This window comes from Pezoporus flaviventris, unplaced genomic scaffold (assembly GCF_033815535.1).
Source record: "Pezoporus flaviventris isolate CSIRO_AGI_PZ_B2104156 unplaced genomic scaffold, CSIRO_AGI_Pfla_v1 ptg000031l, whole genome shotgun sequence".
NCBI lineage: Eukaryota > Metazoa > Chordata > Aves > Psittaciformes > Psittacidae > Pezoporus > Pezoporus flaviventris.
The window spans coordinates 29096436-29116332 of record NW_026892579.1 but is presented as its reverse complement, the minus strand read 5'-3'; the positions used below and the strand labels follow the sequence as shown (position 1 = coordinate 29116332).

Here is a 19897-nt window from a genome sequence, read left to right as displayed (position 1 = left end):
TGAGCTATTACCAGCAATATAACACCCAGCAAAACTCAAGACTTGCAAGAGCAGGTGAAGATTCATTGTTATATTATTGTTGTTGCACATTTTTTATTAGAGAAAAACACACAGTTATACAAACAATAAGGATGTAAGATAAAAATCTTGCACAGTGAACATTCCAAACTGAAATACATTATCGACGGAATACGAGGTTCCAAATACACAAACCATTATAATAAGAAACAAGCTGTATCGCAAGTGTAGAAAGAAAGTGGTTTGTTATACACTGCATATTTGATGCCTGTGAGCACAATACTTAACATATTTCTGAAAACACATAATTCATTGCATAAAACATGATAGTGATCCAAGAGCTGCAACTTCATTTCCCTGAACAATATGCATTTTCATAGATTTCAGCCAAAATGGTATTTAGTCTCTTGCCAACTCATACTAGAAACTGTTCGGGACAACACCTAAGTGAAGAAAATGTGTTTCTTAGTATGAAATACCTGATTTAAACTCACATTTTGTGAGTCAGACTGCTTATCCATTAATGCGTGTTTTTTTAAACCTTTCTGAATATTCACTGTAATTTATCACATTCATTTATTTGTAACCATTTTACTGTATTTTTTAGCAAAGTGAACAATGAATGATGCTTAATAAAAACAGGTTATAGAATATGGCTTCACGTACATAAGGTCTTTTTTTAAATTACTGAATTACAGAGAGATGTAGCTGGTTCACATTATGGCCAACTGTGAAAGGAAACAATCAGCAAATAAATTCAGCATAAATAAAACTTGTTTATGTAATTTTAAAGTTCTCAGGCTGTTCCTGGAAAATACAGTGATCATGAGCTCTAGAAACCTCAGTCTCTCTTGATAATGCTAATTGGAAACAAGACACCATTATCTGTCATTAGCATTCATTACATTCAAGCAACAAGAAGTGTAATTTACTGGAGTACATGCACCCACCTGAAAGCAGGATGCAATACATTTTATAAAGCAGGTAAGATTAACTCATTAACAACTTCTCAGCTTTTACTTCTAAGTTTTCAAAGCACTGCACCATAACACCAGATTTCTGAAACATAAAGGTCTTGATGTGCCATGACTTATTTAGTAACCTTCTAAATGTACCTGTCATGGAAGAATTGATCTACATGTGACTGTGAATCTCAGAATTAATTATTTTTATATATCAAATGGCTTGCAGTCTGAGAAACCTGATGTAATTTTTCGCTATGCATATGATTTTCTTTGCAACAAAGATCAATGATTTTGTCCTCATTCTTATTCTGTGGGTATGTGTCGTGGTTTAAACCCAGTCAGGTAATTCGTTCGCTCACTTCCCCCACTTTCTTTCCCTCCCCCTGCTCCCGGAGGGACAGAGAGGAGAATCAAAAAGAATGCAACTCCCACGGGTTGAGATAAGAACAGTCCAGCAACAAATCACCACCGCTACTATCAGCTAAAACAATGATAAGGGAAAATAACAAGGGAAGAGAATATGATACCACCGGCCAAGAAGACGAGTTCCACCCGGAAGCCCCCGTCCTTCCGGGTAACTCCCCGGTTACCCCCCACCTCGGGCATGACGTGCTGTGGTATGGAATACCTCCCCGGCTAGCCCGGGTCAGGCGCCCCGTCTCTGCTTCCTCACAGCTTCCCCTCCTCCCTGGCAGAGCATGAGCCTCACAGAGTCCTTGGTCAGGGTAAACATCACTTAGCAACAACCGAAAACATCGGCTTCACCAACACTGTCCTCAAACTAGAAGTCAAAACACAGCACTGCACCAGTTAACACAAAGGAAAAAACATGACTGCTACTGCTGAACCCAGGACATTATGAAAATTAATAATAAATATACTGTTAATCTTCATAATCATAACCTAATTATGTTTAAGTTTTGGTTTTGGTTAGTACTTTTGAACCTGTTAGTTTTAATGATTTGGGATCAAAATGTCCATAAACTTGTGATGTCTTCATGCAGATAAAGCCAGTTAAAAAAAAAAGAACAGGAAAGATGTTCCTTACTTGAGAGATTAGGGCCTCCTGAGGTGCCTTCCAACCTGAATTATCTGGTTGGATACCTATTATATGAGAAAAGACTCAAATACAGAGACTCTGCATCTAAACAGCAACCTTAAAAGCTGACATAGGCTTTTAACCTCTCATTAATTGGGACTTTTCCAAACTGACATTAGCTAAGCAAAAAGGAATTCCGGTTTGACTGTGTCAACACCATGGGAAACCACACAACTTGCTATCCAAAAGGCTGTAGAGAATGGTGCTTTAAGGCAGTTTAAGCAGAGAGCTACAAACAAAAGATTTAAGATTGAAGCCACAAAACTGTGACTCTTTAGTCAACAAGTCACCTCTAGGAAAGGTGATGTTCACCAATGGCTTTAGGCACAGGAAATCTCAACATGAACAGACTGCATTAGCCTTTGATCAATCTCTTTCTGCACCTGCAGGAAGCTGCTGGCAAGAAACCCTGGGTTAGCAACATTTCCATCTGGTTCCCTGGCTGCTCTTACAGCTTCTGTGATATAAGGCACCAGAATCTTGCAAGAACTGAAGAATCTGAGTACTTCTTGTCCCATCATATTTTTGTTTTTTTATTATTTTTGGGGTTTGTTTTGTTCTTCCTTTCTCTCTTTTTGTCTTTGCTTTTACTTGCTGAGAGAAGCATCTAACTTTTAGTCTTTAACTGTGAAGCACAAAATGTGGTTACAAACATAAAATGGGCCCACTAAAGCCAAAGCTAAAAGGTACAAGAAAGGGTTCATCTGCTTTAAATGCTACTAACATGTGAATCCATATAGCTGAAGTGTTCTGTAGTCTATGAAAAGAACCTAAGAAAAGAAAGGTCCTAAGAAACTGAAAGCCTTTTATTTAGACCTGTTGAGCTACATTTAAGAGATTTTTTTCTCTTTTTTTTTTTTTTTTCTGTAAGGACATTATTGTACCTTATTTTTCTTTCTTTCTGGTTGTACTTTTTAACTGTGAGAGTATATTCCAGAATATTACAGGATTTTTTTAATTAGGAAAAGTTTGGGAAAGAGCTAGTCAATTTAGAAAAGAGGCTTTTGGTCAACCTTGGAGTTGTAGCTCAGCTATTACAAGAAGCCAGTCAGTCTTTTTTTTGTGAAACACTCAATTGGTCCAAACTAGAGATTCAGCTCTTGCCAGTGAAGTTCCATGGTTCAGCATCATAAACAGTTGAAAAACTTCCAACCTAGCCTTTGAAGAAGCAAAACTAACTTCTGAGAGTCTTCCCTCTCTGTGTTCATAGAATAGTTAAGGTTGTAAAGGACCTGAAGATCATCTAGTTCCAACCCCCCTGCAATGGGCAAGGATGCCTCACTCTAGACCATGTTGCCCAAGGCTCTGTTCAACCCAGCTTTGAACACTGCCAGGGATGGTGCATTCAGCTTCCTTGGGCAACCCATTCCAGTGCCTCACCACCCTTACAGTAAAGAACTTCTTCCTTATATCCAATCTAAACTTCCCCTAAGTTTTAACCCGTTACTCCTTGTCCTAGCACTACAGTCCCTGATAAAGAGTCCCTCCCCAGCATCCCTATAGCCCCCCTTCAGATACTGGAAGGCTGCTATGAGGTCTCCACGCAGCCTTCTCTTCTCCAGGCTGAACAGCCCCAACTCCTCAGCCTGTCTTCATAGGGGAGATGCACCAGTCCCCTGATTATCCTCGGGGCCCTCCTTTGGACTTGCTCTAACAACATGAGAGTGGAAGTCAACAACACTCAACAACATGAGAGTGAATCAATATTATATTTTAGGATTGGTGCTCTTTGAAGAGGAATTCATGGCCTTTGCTGCTGCTTGCAGTAAGCATCGTTACGTCAGACAAATACAGATAAACGAAACTTTAGCACTCCTTATAGGTATATTCCAGTCTGGTTTAGCTTCAGGTAACAGATTCTTCAGCTGAACTAACATGCAGGATAATTCATAAGGATCCCCAGAGGTGGGATTTAGCATTAGTAGGCAAATCTCATTCTTTTACACTTCTTTAAATGTGTCATTTAAGGTCGCGGTCTCCTATCTGCCCTTATTTTTCTCTTTCTGTATATCATTTCTGTTGAGTAATCCTTGAAGTTTACAACTTTCAACATCAACAGCTGATACAATCAAATACTATGCTAACATGATCCTGTCTAATGCTACTGCATTTATGTGAGACTGCATTTGTTATGCTTCTCCATCCTACACAAGGGAAGGAGCTAGCAGGATTTAACAGCTGGGCATGAAACAAAAGCTATTTACACAAAGCATTACAATTCTTCGAAGACAGGTGACCTAGATTTTCATTCACATGAATTGCAATATGTGCAATTTTTATAAAATAATATTTCATAATATTTCACAATGGAAATGTGTGAATGAAGAAATAATCCTCCAAGGAATCTGAAAGTTACACTGAAACATCTCTACTTAACAGAGCATTATATCCATAGGAAAGATTAGAAGTCTTCTGAATAAAGGAACTTCTTGTAGGATTCAGACTTAATTTGTAAATATAGTTCCTTACCAAACAAATCTTTAGAACTAATACAATATTATGGTTAACAGTTTAGTGAATAACATCTCCCTTTTTCTGAAAGCTCAAGTTTGAGTATATACAGTATTTTTAACAGAGAAGAATGTCTCCATTAAAATACTCCCTGGATTTACTTAGTAGCTTATGACATGCCTGAAGTTAAACTAGATCTCATCTTCCTCAAGCATTTTTCTATGTTTGATTTAATACTACTAAAAATCTGAATTAAAATTAAAAAAAGTTAAGCCTATAGAGTTATACAAGCAAAGGAGTGGCAAGACATCACAGTTGCAACATGGCTTTGGGTTCTGAACTTTTTGCAAAATCTTAAATAGAAACCAATCTGCCATTTATTTGCAAAAAACCACAGACACACGGACATTTCTGTTCAAATATTCTCCATGCCACTGTACTTTTCTCATAGACACGGAACTATGACTCAGTATTTCAGAAGATAATATGAAGTTTCTGCAGACACAGTATTTGCAAAGAGAATGATGCAGAATTTTAGGAATCCTATCTAGTTTTACAGGAAAACTTTTTTCTACTTCAAAGAAATGAAATTTGATTCCATTTTGCTCATTGAATCAAATAAATGAGAAGTGGCATTTGAAAACAGTTTCTGATGACGAATGTGATAAGTGGATTGCTGTGAAGATACATAAAATGTCATATTCTAGGCTTCCTGGCTTGATTGATTTCAACAGGTTGGAAATAAAATACAAGGAAATCTTTATTTATGAACAGGTAGATATAAGCACAAAGCCAAAATGAAATATGACAAAGTATAAATACAATGCATACTGGTTAAAAAGTGAGAGAATGCATCATAAGGAAAATAAAAATGAGTATCCCTTTTACTAGGAACCAGTGCAACCACTATACCTGTTGCAGCTTGGATTGTATTTATATGTCTATATATTTTACTATATAGTAATATTTTGATAGTGAGAGAAATGAGTAAATCTTTGATCGTATCACCAAAAGATTTAACCATGTGAAAATCTACTAAATAAATTCACAGTCCTGTCTAGCCATGATTTGAAACTAAGGATGAAATAGAACTATGGACATAATAGAACTTCATTGAACTATGGACAATTATCTCCATAACTAGTCTGAAGGAACTTCAACGCAAGTAGTCAAAACCAGTGGGACTGACTGATTAAATAAAGGTATCTGATCACTGCTTTAATAATTTATTCCACTTATTCCACATTCAAGATCACTGACCTCTCTCAGTGTTTTCCTTCTGAATGCACCTGAACATGTGAATCTGAGAAATGCTGTGTACTAAAGCTCCTCAGCAAGACATTAAGCAAGAGAATATGTCTTTGTCTTTAAGACTGTTCAGAAATGTTGAATACCTTGTTCCTTGGTATTCAATTCAATAGACAAAGAACTTACTATTACTGAGCACTTCTGATATCTTTTCCTTGGAACATCCCCCCCAGCATTATAGCTGGGGATTCAACTGGAGTGAGGGTAGATACCTGGGCACCTCAGGGAATACTAAACTACACTACAAGTGGTAAGTACAAATACACTAGAGACAGTAGCAGACTTACCAGAAGTCTGCCAGGCTTCTTCCCTCTTCCCAAATGTCTATCAGCAGGTAAGGAAACTAATAGCTGTCATTTGAAGACCTGAATCCAGAAACAGGGACCAGAACATACCTGCTGTACAACAGTCATTTGCTACCAGCAGTGGTTTTCTCAATTAACTGTTCTAATTATATTTTTCAGAAGTCATCAAATGAAATTACTCTTAAAAAAAGTATCAAAAAAGGTTCTGCACATGATGGAATATAACAGTAATTTCTGTCATATAGGTAGAAGCATTTCAGTTATTTTGCCTCTAAGACCTTTGAACAACGGATAAGGTTTTCAGTTGTACAACGGCAGCGTAGTAAAGTGCTGATCACCTACTTGGATTTCTAGACTTTACAGTGATGCTAACAAATTAATGATGTTACATTACTTACAAGGACAAAGACTGGCTCTAAACCGGGGGCTCCTAAACAACTATCACATCAGTAAAAGCTATGAGCAATCAGAATGCTGCTGCTTTCTGTCCCCTACATCCACAGTATCAGGTTTTATAACAGTTCATTATGGCATAATCTTGGAAAACTTATTTACTCTTCTCATGACTACATATGTCAGTGAGAAGACTTACAAAACAGATTTTGTATTGTAATTTGCACTATTGTTGTATGTACTTTGGAGCTGTCGTAACAAGGCTACATCAATACTTGAAACTCCTCAGTCTCTTGATAATTTTGCATCTATGTGGTTTGGCTTTTTTTTTTTCCCAATGAAATTTCCCCCTTTTCAGCACAAAGAGACACTCCAAACCAGAAAGTTCATCCAGTGCTGCACTGTATTGTACTATGAGATGTATTATGGTCTTGTTTGTGTTTATTTGTGTATGCAGATGAAAATGCTATACATGAAAAATAAAGATCTGATATCTTTATTATGAGATCATCCTGAAGGAATGGACTAGAACTATTTACTATAACTTAACACAGAATAAAAATGTGTGAAAATCAGTATCCTATTCCAATAAGAATACATTTACTTTTTCAGTCCTTAAAATATAAGATTTACTTTAATTGTTCATAAAAGGATTTCTATCAGTCATAAAGATCCCATGAATCAAAATGGAGTTTGACAATGGGATTACTGTCTTTTTATTTGTAACAAAACAGCTTCATTAGTCCAATTAGATTATGCTGTGTTGCTATCCTGAAGTAAACCTAGTCATGCATGAACAAGAAAAGGGAAAAGGTAACAGAAAATAGAGCTAGAAGGGACTTAAGATGTCACCTAGATCCCTACATCTATGTGCAAGCACACAAAATAATTTTATATGAATCTTTACTGAAATATGTCTAATGTGGTTTTAAAAGCTATAGTGACAGAGACTACCAAGCACCCTAGCCTTGTGTTACCATACTTCACTCCCTTCTAATATTAATACTAATTTCCTGTTACTGAAACACAGGGCCATGACTTTTTGCTGAATCCAAAAGGAGCTTGGAGAGAATTGTCCCCTAGGTAGGGTCCATCAAAGAACCAAAAAAAACTATGTACTGTTGTCTTCATAAGCATATTATTCTGAAAGCGTTACTTTTCTAACAGCACTGTGAAGAACTCATCTTTGGAAACAGATGTACATGCAAGGTCTTGGTATCTGGAGGTCACACAAGGGTACCTAAATGAACTGTAGCTCAGGCAAATAGAGGCTGCTGATGTAAATAATGCCTGGAGATTCAACTGGATAAAACATTCTTTGCTTTATTCCTAAATCATTTTGCAGCATGTCTCTGCACTGAAATGATTATACCATAATCCAGTGTACTGGGTTTGTGTGACAAGATTTTGGTAGCAGAAGGGGTACAGGGGTAGCTTCTGTGGGAAGCTGCAAGAAGCTCCCCCCATGTCCAATAGAGCCAATGCCAGTCAGCTCCAAGACGAACCTGCTCTGGTGAAGGCTGAGCCCATCAGTGATGCTGGTAGTGTCTCTGGGAAAACATGTTTAAGAAGGGGGAAAGCCCCCCTGGAGATAGCAATTGCAGCCAGAAGAGAAGAATGAGAATATGTGAAACAGCTCTGCAGACACCAAGGTCAATGCAGAGGGATGGGCAGGAGGTGCTCCAGGTGCCAGAGAAGAGATTCCCCTGTAGCCCATGGTGCAGAACATGGTGAGGCAGGCTGCCCCCTGCAGCCCATAGAGGTCCCATGGTGGAGCAGATCTCCACCTGCAGCCTGTGGAGGACCCCACACCAGAGCAGGGGGATGCTCAAAGGAAGCTGTGACCCTGTGGGAAGCCTGCTCTGGAGCAGGCTCTTGGCAGGACCTGTGACTCTGTGGGAGACCCACACTGGAGCAGGAACCCCATGGGAAAGACTTGGGTTAGAAAAGTTAGTGGGAAGAGTGTGAGCAGGAAGGAGTGGCAGAGACAACATGTGATGGACTGACCACAGCCCCCATTCCTGCACTGCTGGGAGAGGGGAAGAGGCAGAGAAAAATCAGGAGTAAAGAGAAGCATGGGAAGAAGGGAGGGTTGGGGGAAAGTGTTTTTAAGTTTTGGTTTTATTTCTCATTATCCTACTCTGATTTGTTTGGTAATAAATTAATTTCCCCAAGTTAAGTCTCTTTTGTCCATGACAATAATTGTTGAGTGATCTCTCCCTGTCCTTATCTCAAGCCACGAGCCTTTCATTATATTTTCACTCCCCTGTTCAGCTGAGGAGGGCAGTGATAAGGTGGCTTTGGTGGACACTTGGTGTCCAGCCAGGGTCAACCCACCACAGCCACATAAGTGACATGTGCTGAACTGTTGTCCATGTTATATTCCTGTGTATCAAGATTAGAAATAAATGATTCCTAAATGCCCTGTACTAGGAACCCACACTGCAGAAAAAGGAGAAGTAAACACAAGCTGTACAGTGGACAGCATGAACTTAAGAATAAACAAGAATAACCAGGGGAAAAAAAAAGTTTATTTCAAAGGCAGAAACTTGCTGTACATTCATTCTCAATGGTTGAATATGCTCTTGAAATTTTCAATGGGCTGAGTCATTACAAGAATGTGAATCAGAATTTGAGAGCATATTACAGGTTGAATTGATGGGTGCTGCTATGAACATACAGTTACTGAAATACTACTACATTGATATGGTCATGGCAACTATTTGCCATAGAGGAAAGTGAACATAGGCAGCATATATGCCCTGAAACTTGTTTTTCTCATTATATTTTTGTTCCTAGCATGGAGAAACAGGAGCCCAATGTGACTTTGCATATGACAGCATAGCTATAGGTATAAACCACAGGTAATCGTATCTTTTGAATTAAAGATAATCCAGTTAGATGAAAGCCGTGCCAGTCAACTTGAAATTCTCTGATACTGCATCTTTCCTTTCTCCCTTCTTCAGTGCTGCAAAACAATTTCATTTTGGCAGTTACTTAGCACAATGTGTGTAAGTCTTCAGATCATTTAAAAACTTTATTTCAGACATATTAATGCCATTTAGGTTCTGTACTACCATTAACTACTTAAAGAGGAAGAGATGACATGATATGTATTTCTGCATTAGAAACAGAAGTTTGCTTGTTTGCTTAGCAGATGAAGGATGGGTCTGCAGTGTGTTTGACAAACTAGAAAGAAGTCATTGTCCTAAAGTGATCTGCATATCAGCATGGAATGTGTGTCCAGAGGACTGTTGCTTATGGCATTACATAAAATATTTGTAAGATTAAGAGTAAATATCTTGCCAAGAATTGCTTCAGGAAACTAAAATTGGACTACTGTCATTAGTGAGGCTGAGTCCAGGCAGGCAAGAGAAATGCCCTTTACCTATGTCATCTTGCAGTCACAGCATAGATATGTAAAGAGAAGGCCTGTGTTGCTGTGGGATGGCATATGTAACAGTAATATTTTGCATTATTTTAATCTATCTTTTATCACTGAATTATTTATTCATCTCGTCAGTATGTTACAGGTTTTCTGATATTTGCAAGTCTATTTCCAGCCTATGATGGGAGTCACAGACTTTCCTTTCTTTAGTAAGCAATCGCTCAGCAACTCATTTTGCAGCTGAACCATGTTTAAAAAAAAAAAACAGACTGAAAAAAGACAGAACAAGTGAACCAACCAGAGCCCTGAAAGCCGTTGCTAATATACCAACTACCTGCTCACAAAAACCAGAACTGTTTCTGCCAGGTAGTGTGGAACAAGGAAATTATATCAAACTCAAATTTTAAGCCTTAATAGAAAATCATTGACTTTCTTTTGCTTTTCCCTGTTGGGCACCATTGTTTATACTACATATGGTTGGACAGGTTATGCATATGTGGATTAAACAGAACATACTCTTCCTGGTTTGTCCTGTGACAGGGGAGTCAACCCCAGATTTCCTTAGTATCTCTTAGATGTAAGACACGGTACCTTCGAAATGAAACTGCTGGTGCTGGCAGAGACACAGAAGTCAGTGGAGATGACTGCAGATGTGACAGCAGAGCTAAAGATGGCTCTGCTGGCCATCATGATTTTCAGCTGATTCAGTAGCAACTGAATCACTTCCACAAAATTATTCTGTTGGTCTTGGCTGAGGAGTTTGTCCACAATTTGCATGCAGTACAGTCTAATCCCCTACCAACCTCTGAGTAACCAAAGAGGCAGATCTTGCAGATTCTCTTACAAAACTTTTCATCTTTTTCTTCTGGTGATCTAGTGTTCTCCATGTGTTTATGAATCCTGGACAGTGGTGGTGGTTCAATGGACTTAGAAGTTCCTGCTAAGAAAATCAAAAAGTGTATTATATTTGGAAAACTAATAGGATTCTCCTATATTTTCTGTGTTGGAGTGAGTTGGAAATCAATATTTCTACCATTTTTGAGTTTTATGAACTTGCTTGTTGCCCTATAAAAAACATATCTTTTTCTTGAAATGAATATCTGAGTGGGAATGGAAAGGAAGAATGGTTGCCACCACACCAGGTGGCAGAGCCAGGATCTATATTTTTAAACAAAGCTGTCAGACTAGAGTTTCAGGAGGTAAATCTAGCTGGCAGAACAGATTTGAGTGTTCTTTGCCTGATTTCCAAGTGCCCAGGGAGTAGTATATAAACTTTACAACTGCTAAGTATCTCTTGGTGTGTCTGGGCTGTCAGATGTGCTTATCACTGAAAGTCATCATTGCACTGTATGGAAGGGAGAGGAAGGGAGAGGAAAAAGAGTTTTCATCAAGAAATGCTACATTGCCCATGGGAAGTATGTCAGATCTGATGTCTTCCCTCACCCACTAAAATGGTGTTTCCTTGTTCTCTGGCACTGGGCAAAGCTTTTATTCAAATTAGTTTAAAAACAGTATTTTGATATCAGTATGAACAAATTTCTAAAATTAGCAAATTTCTAAAATAAGCAAATTTCTAAAATTTTTAATGTCATTGCTAACCCTGCATTTTTTTCATGGAATCTTGTGAAAAATGGTTATAGACACAGTTGGGAAGGATAGACAGTTATCCATTTAAATCTTTGTCTTCAGGTTCTATCCTGTGCTCTGGGATAAGAAGATGAGGAAGAAAAAAGGTGGCTTAAGGATACAACTTCTGTTAGTTAAAGCAAGACGGGTCTCATCAATATAGACTGTATTTGTCATAGCCCATAATTTTCTCCTTCCTAAGTCTCCCCAAACATAATAAGGTACAGGTGGCACTTACCATAGCGAGGGTCCAGACGTTCTCTTTCTTCAGGTTGCTTATTGTGCACATTTTGAAGGGCTCTTGAGGTGCCTCTGAGTTCTTTCAGCCATGCAGATTTATTGTGGGTTTGGTTCCAGTCTGATCCCAAGACTCTGTCATGGTCTCTTCTGCAAATGACTCCTTGCCCCTATTTTCAGCCTAAAAATCATACTGCTGTCATGAAAGACAGAGCTGTCTGTTTGCAAGGACAGCAGTGGTAGAGTCTATTAGAGAAGGACCTATACAAAATGTACTTCTGGGCCTGCAACACTGTCCCTGACTTTTAGCACAAATCTTTAGATAATTGTGCATGAAAGTACAGCATTTGTCTCTACTTGCATCTGGATGGTCTTGGGGCTTGGTATTTTTGGTGCTACTTCTACTAAATCATAATCTTATGTTTTAGCACAGGGGGGTATGTCAATAGCATGCTTACTTTCTCTACTGTTGGCAGAGACTAAATAATAAGAAAGTTTAAACCAGACTTCTTGGACAATGAAGGACTTAGGGCCCTGAGAAGGAATATATATGGTCAGAAAGCCTCTAGTGAGGAAATTTGATATTAAGCCTGGAAGACTAAGGTATAGGTAAACAGAGGTATTAGTGGCAGGCTGCCCAAACGCTCTCTTCACTCTATCTACTGGGTGAGTAGGAGAACAAGGGACAACTTACTGTGTGCTCTGTTTCAAAGTGCCTTGAATACAGCTTGCGTTCAGGCCACCCATGCCATCCCATGCCATCACATGCCATCCCATCCCATCCATCATCTGTCTGTGCCCTCACCCCAACAGTTTTCTATTTGAAGCAATGACGAAAGCAAGGTTTGCTCAACATGGATGGTGAACCAGTCGGTAGTTTAACCTCTCTAATGACTTCCAAATTTATTCCTTTACAGGCCCTGAAAAGTTAGTGGAAACTCTGCTCTTCATGTGAACTGAAATCTTGGCGCTCTGTATTGAGCCACTAACAATTTTTTCTCATCTGCTTTAGAATTTCAGTCAATCCCTGCAGAGGGCAGTAATGATATTTTTCTCACTGAGCACAGACATAGACTGCAAGTTTTTATTATTTTTTTTTTTTGTGTAAATCACACACTGGGTAAGATGAGTAAGTACTCTGAAGCAATACTAACTGTCTTTGTTGGGTGTGCACATGCTACGTCTTACTCATATGACTGGAGTATAATAATAACCAAGATCTGAGATGATCTAGATGTATGCACCTTCTTGATAAGCCAAATATTTTGGTCTTGCAATTTCATTTTTTATATTATTCTGGCTAAGTAGGGAGGCACTTCTGTGAAGCTAAATGGCCAATAAGGAACGGAAATCCAAATTGCATATCTAACGGTCCACTTGTTCTTTAAATCTTTGAAATGAGACGTGTGTTGTTCCAAAAGTTCCCTCTTTGAAATCAATAGTCTACTTGCAGCATTCAGCATCACTCGACATGGATGACTGTGTTGTGCCATATATTACAAAAAGGAATCTTTTAGATTAGATATTGTGGATGTTAGTAGAAAATAAATCTGATTACTAAACTTAACAGCTGTTTAATTCACAAAATTATGTGACTAAGTTTTGTTTTTTGAGTCAGATTATCACTGCCAGTTCTAGCTGGATTACAATACACTCAAACTTGATATATTTGTCATTTAGTTGCCTGGGACATCAACTTGCAAAGAAATTACAGGTTAATTCAGATGATATAAAGCAATGTCATAGGAAAGAGATTTCCAACTAATTATTATTTTTACACCGAATGCAATATCTCCTGTGACGATTCATGACTTTAGCAAAAGATGAGATGAATTCTTTTCAAAAAGTTGGAGGACATTTGACAAGAATACCTACCTGCACAATGTCATGATGGGTGCAGCTAGTAATGTATAATTACTTAAAAGTGTTGTCAGAGTACACTTGATAGGGTTCACATTTAGGTGTGACAAACACTTTTAAATATACTTCACTGGTTATAAAAATACTTATGAAGTATTTTTTTTTTTTTTTTGCAGCTCAAGTACCACTCACTACAGCAGTTCAGGAGCTGATTATAATTCTGACAGGCATTTTCATCAGCACAGCATTCAACAGAGAAGATGGTTAAACAAAAAACTAGCTAAGGTCTTCTGGTCTTTGGAGTGCAGAACCCTCCATTTATACATTGCTTCCTTGCCCTTGAGAATCACACTAACTCACTTAAAATCTGTGCCTTGTTAAAATTTCATTTGCCCCTCCACAACCTTATATGTACTCTTAGCAACCCATAAGCGCATTTCCTGAATAATTGGCTGAAGCACCCTTTTATCCTTCAGTTTAACTGTGAAAAAGATATCAATCCATATTCATAAACATGGACCAACTGTATTGGTCCATGTATGTATGAGTGTGTGGTGTACGAGTAGATAAAAACCAGTCATTTTTGTTGCCTCATTTTAGTGACACAAATCACAAGAGATATGAATGCAATTTTCTCTGTTATCGCACAGAATAAGGGCATAAATTTCCAAATTTATCAATCCTGAGAATTGCTGAGAAAGTAACTGGCTGAAAACAGGTACTCTCGGCCTTAACTTTAGTCATGCAGTTCCCTTCTATAGTTTGCCTTGATGGTGAATGACAACCGCTGGCAGGTATTTACCATCATAATTATTTGGGGTTTTTTATTTCCTTCTGGTTTTGCTCAAAACATTGTAAAAGCCATAAATATTAGATGGCCTTGACAACTTCATAGTAGCAAAAGCAAAAAAATTGCACAAAGAAGTTCAGAATGACATCAGATCAGGAAATGATGTAATGACCTGCTTTAGAAAAAATACACTTTATGTGTACAAATTTAAAAGCATAGCTATTTGTATTTTTGCTTCATCTGAATAATTGTGCATATGAACTGATTCCCATTATTACTTTTGACAGATTTTTAAAGTACTGAGATTTTATAGAATTTAGTATGGAAAATAAAACTGGAAATTTACATGAAATGCTGAGGAAACAAAATGTACTTTGAAAAATTCATGTATAAGTACAAATACTTACCTTTGTGTTTGGGTGGCATAACTGTTATCATATGCCTCATAGTTTGGTTCGTCATATTCACCTCCATATCCATCATCATATCCCTAAGGGAAAAACAGAACGCCACAGCTTAGAAGAGAGATAAATCAAAGTATATTATCAACTTGTAATTTGTGTCAACATATACATACTATGCTTGCCCCATATTATGTAAAACATGCAGCCTACTGATGAGATTTGTGATTTGTGAAAAACAACATGTACATTGCAAGGGTAAAAAAAAATTCATTATTCACTTAACAACTTGCCTTATTCATTGATAAACTGTGGTGTCCAAACCACAGTGCTTCAGTGGGATCTACGTAGAATACTGATGAATGATAATAAAAACAATGATTTCTTATTTTTTATATAAACGGTTTGATAAATACCTATAGATGAAATGCAAAAATGGCAGGAAAAATATATTGACTGTAAAACATTATTAAGAATTTTATTGTGATAGGATCATAATCTTCAGTGTATTTAACACTCCCCCAACCTGTGAGAAAAAAATTTGTGCATGTTTGTGAAGGAAGCAATGGATTATAATTTTTTATAAATATGTTACAGTAAGCACTTTTTCCTTCATTGAGCATCCCACTCTCTTTAAAGGCATGCTTTTCTGTGACGAGTTAATGAAGACTTTAATGCAGATTTCTCCCATCTTACTTAGGGCTCCTAACTGAAGAGCTCAGACAAATGCTCTGTCTGCCTAAGCTAGAGAAACACAAGTAACTTCAGAAGGTAGTTCAGCTCATCTAATGCCTGAATCTTCTACTGAGGGTGCAGTGGGCAATTATGATCCGTTGTAGCTTCCTCTGAACCAAGGAGTGCGCAGGAACCAGAAAATAAAAAAAAAATTATTTAATCCAGTGGATAACTTTTGATATGCTGTTTTCATAGAACAGAGTAGGCAAAAAAATGCTGCATGGAAACAGTTTTTTCTCTCTAAATTTTGGGAGCCAGTATTTTTAGTTAAATAGAAACCAAACATTTTGTAGTCACAATAAAAATTTCCTGTTGTAGGAAGTGCCAAAGGAAATAGAGGGCTTAAAAATCTTTGACTCAATATTAATTACACCAGAAGGCAATTTGTTTTTGTTTTTTTTTTTTCTTGCAACCTATGTAAAGTTTAGCTAGCTTGGGCTAGAAGGCACAGCATGAGGCAGCTCCAAAATAACAGCAGCCCAATAACAATTACTCTGGTACAATATCATAACCACACAAAGTACAGAATCAGTTTGTTGATTCATTATTTCTGGTAATTAAACTCTGTAATGGTATCGAACTAAACTTCACTGGTACACCTAATTTAAGTAAAACATAAAATGAGGATATACTAGTTATGTCTGATCAGGTCAAGCACATTAAATATACTTCTCCTTGTGGTCTCCCACCCAGCAGTGAGGGTGAGTGTGGATTCCAGGTGGGAGTTTTCACCCTTGAGGGGTGCTGCATGGCCTAAAAGAAAGACAGGACTTTGGATGGTGACTACTTCTTAGGCATTCACATCAGTTTGCAGTAAGGGAAAGCTTTTCTTGAGGGAGAGGGAGAGTCCTGTTTTGGGGAACAGCCTTTCCCAGAATTTGAAGTGTTCAAAAACCTCATCTTCCATTTTAGGTGGAAGCTCATCAGTTTGACTTGTCTTCATTAATATAAACTCAGAGCAAAAAGTACAGTTAAACACCTATCCCTGCAGACTACAGCGACATATTTAACGTCATTCAGCTAAATACACAATCTTGCTTCTGGGGACAGGATAAGAGAAACAATGAACCACAGAAGATAGATGTTAGTCACATTGATCAGTATGCTACTGGGTGGGATCCTGCTATTGTGAAGATGAGGGTGATGCAAATTCCTGTATAAAGCTGAGTAGCTAGAGGAAAGACATTTCAGCATGCTTACGCACCACATGAGAGAACAGGAAGGGCAACAATTACGAATTAGTTTTCTCAGTTTCTTGATGCCTGAGGTGGATTAATGTTCAGCACCAGCAGGGCAGAGAACACTTGTTAATATCTGACATTTCTGTGGGTTCATGTTACAGATTGTAACAGCCTCCCTGAAGGCTCAGAGCGGGTCAATACAGTGCAAATGGTTCAAGTGGAATGGTTGGAAAACAGAAGAAAAATGCATAATGTATCTATAATAAAGAAAAAATATTTTCTGGATTATGTTTTCTTATTTGTGTCCACCTGTATCAGAATTATCTTCTAATACTACAGGTGAACTATTTCTGCAAAGTACATACTAGCTTTTTTTTTTTTTTTGACACCCTTGTCCCAAAGAAGCCTTTAGGCATCTAGAATTGAGATCCAAAACAGCTCCTTTCACATCCTTGAAGTGCCTCAAACTTCTCTTTAACCTTCATCTCCCCAGAACCTACAACTTTAATGTTTGAAAGTATTTCTTCCATGCACATTTTGAGAGATGAAATACTCAGGTCTCATGTAGATCCTGTTAAGATCCAGAAGCTACAAATTTGAGGATGTTCAAATTCACATATTCTACACTGTGTGTGTGGTGAGGAGAGCGCTTCCAAGAGCAGTTCTATATAAATCCTGAGACCATAACCCAGGATGCCCTCTCCAAATGCATTGCAATCTTTTAATTCGCAATAGAGTCAGACTCCTTCATGCGCTCTCTAGGTCTGTTAGTTCTCTTATTAAAGCCAAACCAACCATATTAAACTGATAAACACTCTGTATACGTATGCTGATAGGAACAGAGCTGTCCTCTTAGACAATCTAAGTTACTAGTGCTATATCACCACTTCACTGAAGGAAAAAGGATTGATTACCCACACTGCAGTTTTTTGAATGTGACTTTCTTCTTCTGTAATTTCTATAATTTCATTTATTTCACCAGAAATCTTCACATATGTTTAACAAACCATCCACCCTGTAAGCTGTAATTCCTTTTAATTGAGGTCTGTGCTTTTCAAGCAGAAATCTCAGGTAAAGTGACTTTGGACATGATCTGATCAATGTCTGCCACTGGAGAATCCACCTCCACTCTCATCAGACTATTAGAATTGTATACAAAGTTGATAGGGTCAAGCCACCTGGTTTCAGTGGAAGGGAGGAAAGCACTTCCCTAAATCTTCACAATTCTTTGAAGAGGTCAATGAGAGCACAGACAGGCAGGACCTGAGGAGAAACAGGTTCCTCTGAACCTTTGAAGTTACTGATGAGGTTTAATTTTCAAGGCTACCCAAGAGGTTGGGGTTGGTTGCCTGGGAAGACTTTTCCTCTGTGAGGAGACTTTTTACGCATGGTAGCTGCCACCACTCAGAAGAAAAAATCTTACTGGAATGAACTGAAGAATATGAAACAAGAGGAACTGCTAGAAATAGTCAAAGGCAAACTGATAACCATTTCTAGGGTAGGATTTTATGCCAAGGTATTTTTAGCTCAGGTATTTCTAATTAAAATATCTTTCTGAAACATAAGAAAAAGACCTCTTTACTTTGTGTCAGGGGAAAGGAAAGTGAGTCTTTCAATGACTAGGATTTGCTCTGGCCTTACAGTGCTACATCCTTAACCAAAGATGAAGGAACAAAAGGCTAACAATGTTTATTAAAAAATCTGGATGATTTTTAGGGGGTTTGGTATAGTTTAGAATTAAAAAAGAATAAATAATAAAAAAGGAAAATATTAAAATATAGCTAAATTAAAAAAAAAAGTGAAAATGAACATATTTAAGTATCACAGCAGCCTTATCAGAAGGGCGCCTACAAGGATGCTGGAGAGGGACTCTTCATTAGGGACTGTAGTGATAGGACAAGGGGTAATGGGTTCAAACTCAAACAGGGGAAGTTTAGATTGGATATAAGGAAGAAGTTCTTTACTGTGAGGGTGGTGAGGCACTGGAATGGGTTGCCCAAAGAAGTGGTAAATGCACCATCCCTGGCAGTGTTCAAGGCCAGGTTGGACAGAGCCTTGGGTGACATGGTCTAGTTCGAGGCAACCCTGCCCGTGGCAGGGGGGTTGAAACTAGTTGATGGACCTTTGCAACCCAGACCATTCTGTGATTCTATGATTTACGAGTCTTTGCCTACAATGTGAAGACAGGAAAAACTCTCTGAAGAATCCCAGAATAGCACATAAACTTAGCATTTTTGAACACTCCAGGAGCAAATACACACTACTCTATCACTGATAAAAAGAAATTGTAGTCAGGAAAAAAGGGATGTAGAAGAATAAAAGGGACATAATTGGAAAAAAAGCTTATATTCTACTACCTGAGAAAATGTTAAGTATCAATTTGATTCAATGCCCAAGGCATCATTGAGAAAGATTTATTTCTTTAGATTTACTCAAATCCTCTCCGAGTTTCAGATGCTGAAACAAATATTAGATACACAAACAAATATCATCAGTAACAAGGGTATCATAACCTAATGCAAACCGATCTCTTTAAACATGAATTTCCTACTTAATGTTAAAATCCTACTTCACACAATAACAGCCCACACTCAAATGCAGCAAGTTTAAATCACCTCTTCTCTGAATAGCCTTGGAAAATAGAATTTTCACAGCATGCTCTGAAAAATGGTAGGCTTCCACTCTGGGAAACCTAGGATGAAATAATTCTAATAGTTCTAATGAAAAGTCACAATATTTTATGTATGCCTTGGTAATACTTGATAAAATACTTTGCAAGGAAGTAAAAACTATTTTTATATATATAAGATAGCCCAACTCCTTCTAAAGTAGCTAACTGCAAAATATCTAGACTTTTTTATTAAAAAAAAAAAAAAAAGCAAATCACAAATAACAGTAAATCATAGTAAATTGAGTTATACAACTCTATTTGGCAAAGTACAAGAAAAATGTCTGCAGCCAAAGAACCAGGGTAACCTTTCTCAATAGCTACACCCCGCTGTACACAAAAATTAGTACTATACCTCAGAGAAGGTGAGGGTATAAAAATCTACCTCTATCTGCAACTCTAAGTAAACCCAGTTGTTTCCCAGTAAAAGGAGCCTTTGTAGTCTCCACTATTTCCTTTTCCTTCACTCTCT

General features: G+C 37.8%; 1 protein-coding gene and 1 long non-coding RNA gene across 4 annotated transcripts in view; both read right to left on the bottom strand.

The window, feature by feature from the left end:
- The window catches only part of KHDRBS2 (KH RNA binding domain containing, signal transduction associated 2), a 372356-nt gene that overhangs the window by 52785 nt on the left and 299674 nt on the right, over positions 1 to 19897 (bottom strand). For all 3 annotated transcript variants that reach the window (XR_009744596.1, XR_009744595.1, XM_061460561.1), the window contains exon 7: positions 14848 to 14930. Coding sequence is in view for 1 of the 3 variants with exons in the window: in XM_061460561.1 (XP_061316545.1) it covers positions 14848 to 14930 (83 nt within the window). In the remaining 2 variants the exon portion in view is untranslated. The remainder of the gene's footprint in view (positions 1 to 14847; positions 14931 to 19897) is intronic.
- Positions 7824 to 12466, bottom strand: LOC133272893 (uncharacterized). Its single transcript, XR_009744597.1, has 3 exons — positions 11792 to 12466; positions 10731 to 10867; positions 7824 to 9507 (listed from the first exon to the last, which is right to left on the bottom strand). It is a non-coding gene; the product is annotated as an uncharacterized LOC133272893 (long non-coding RNA).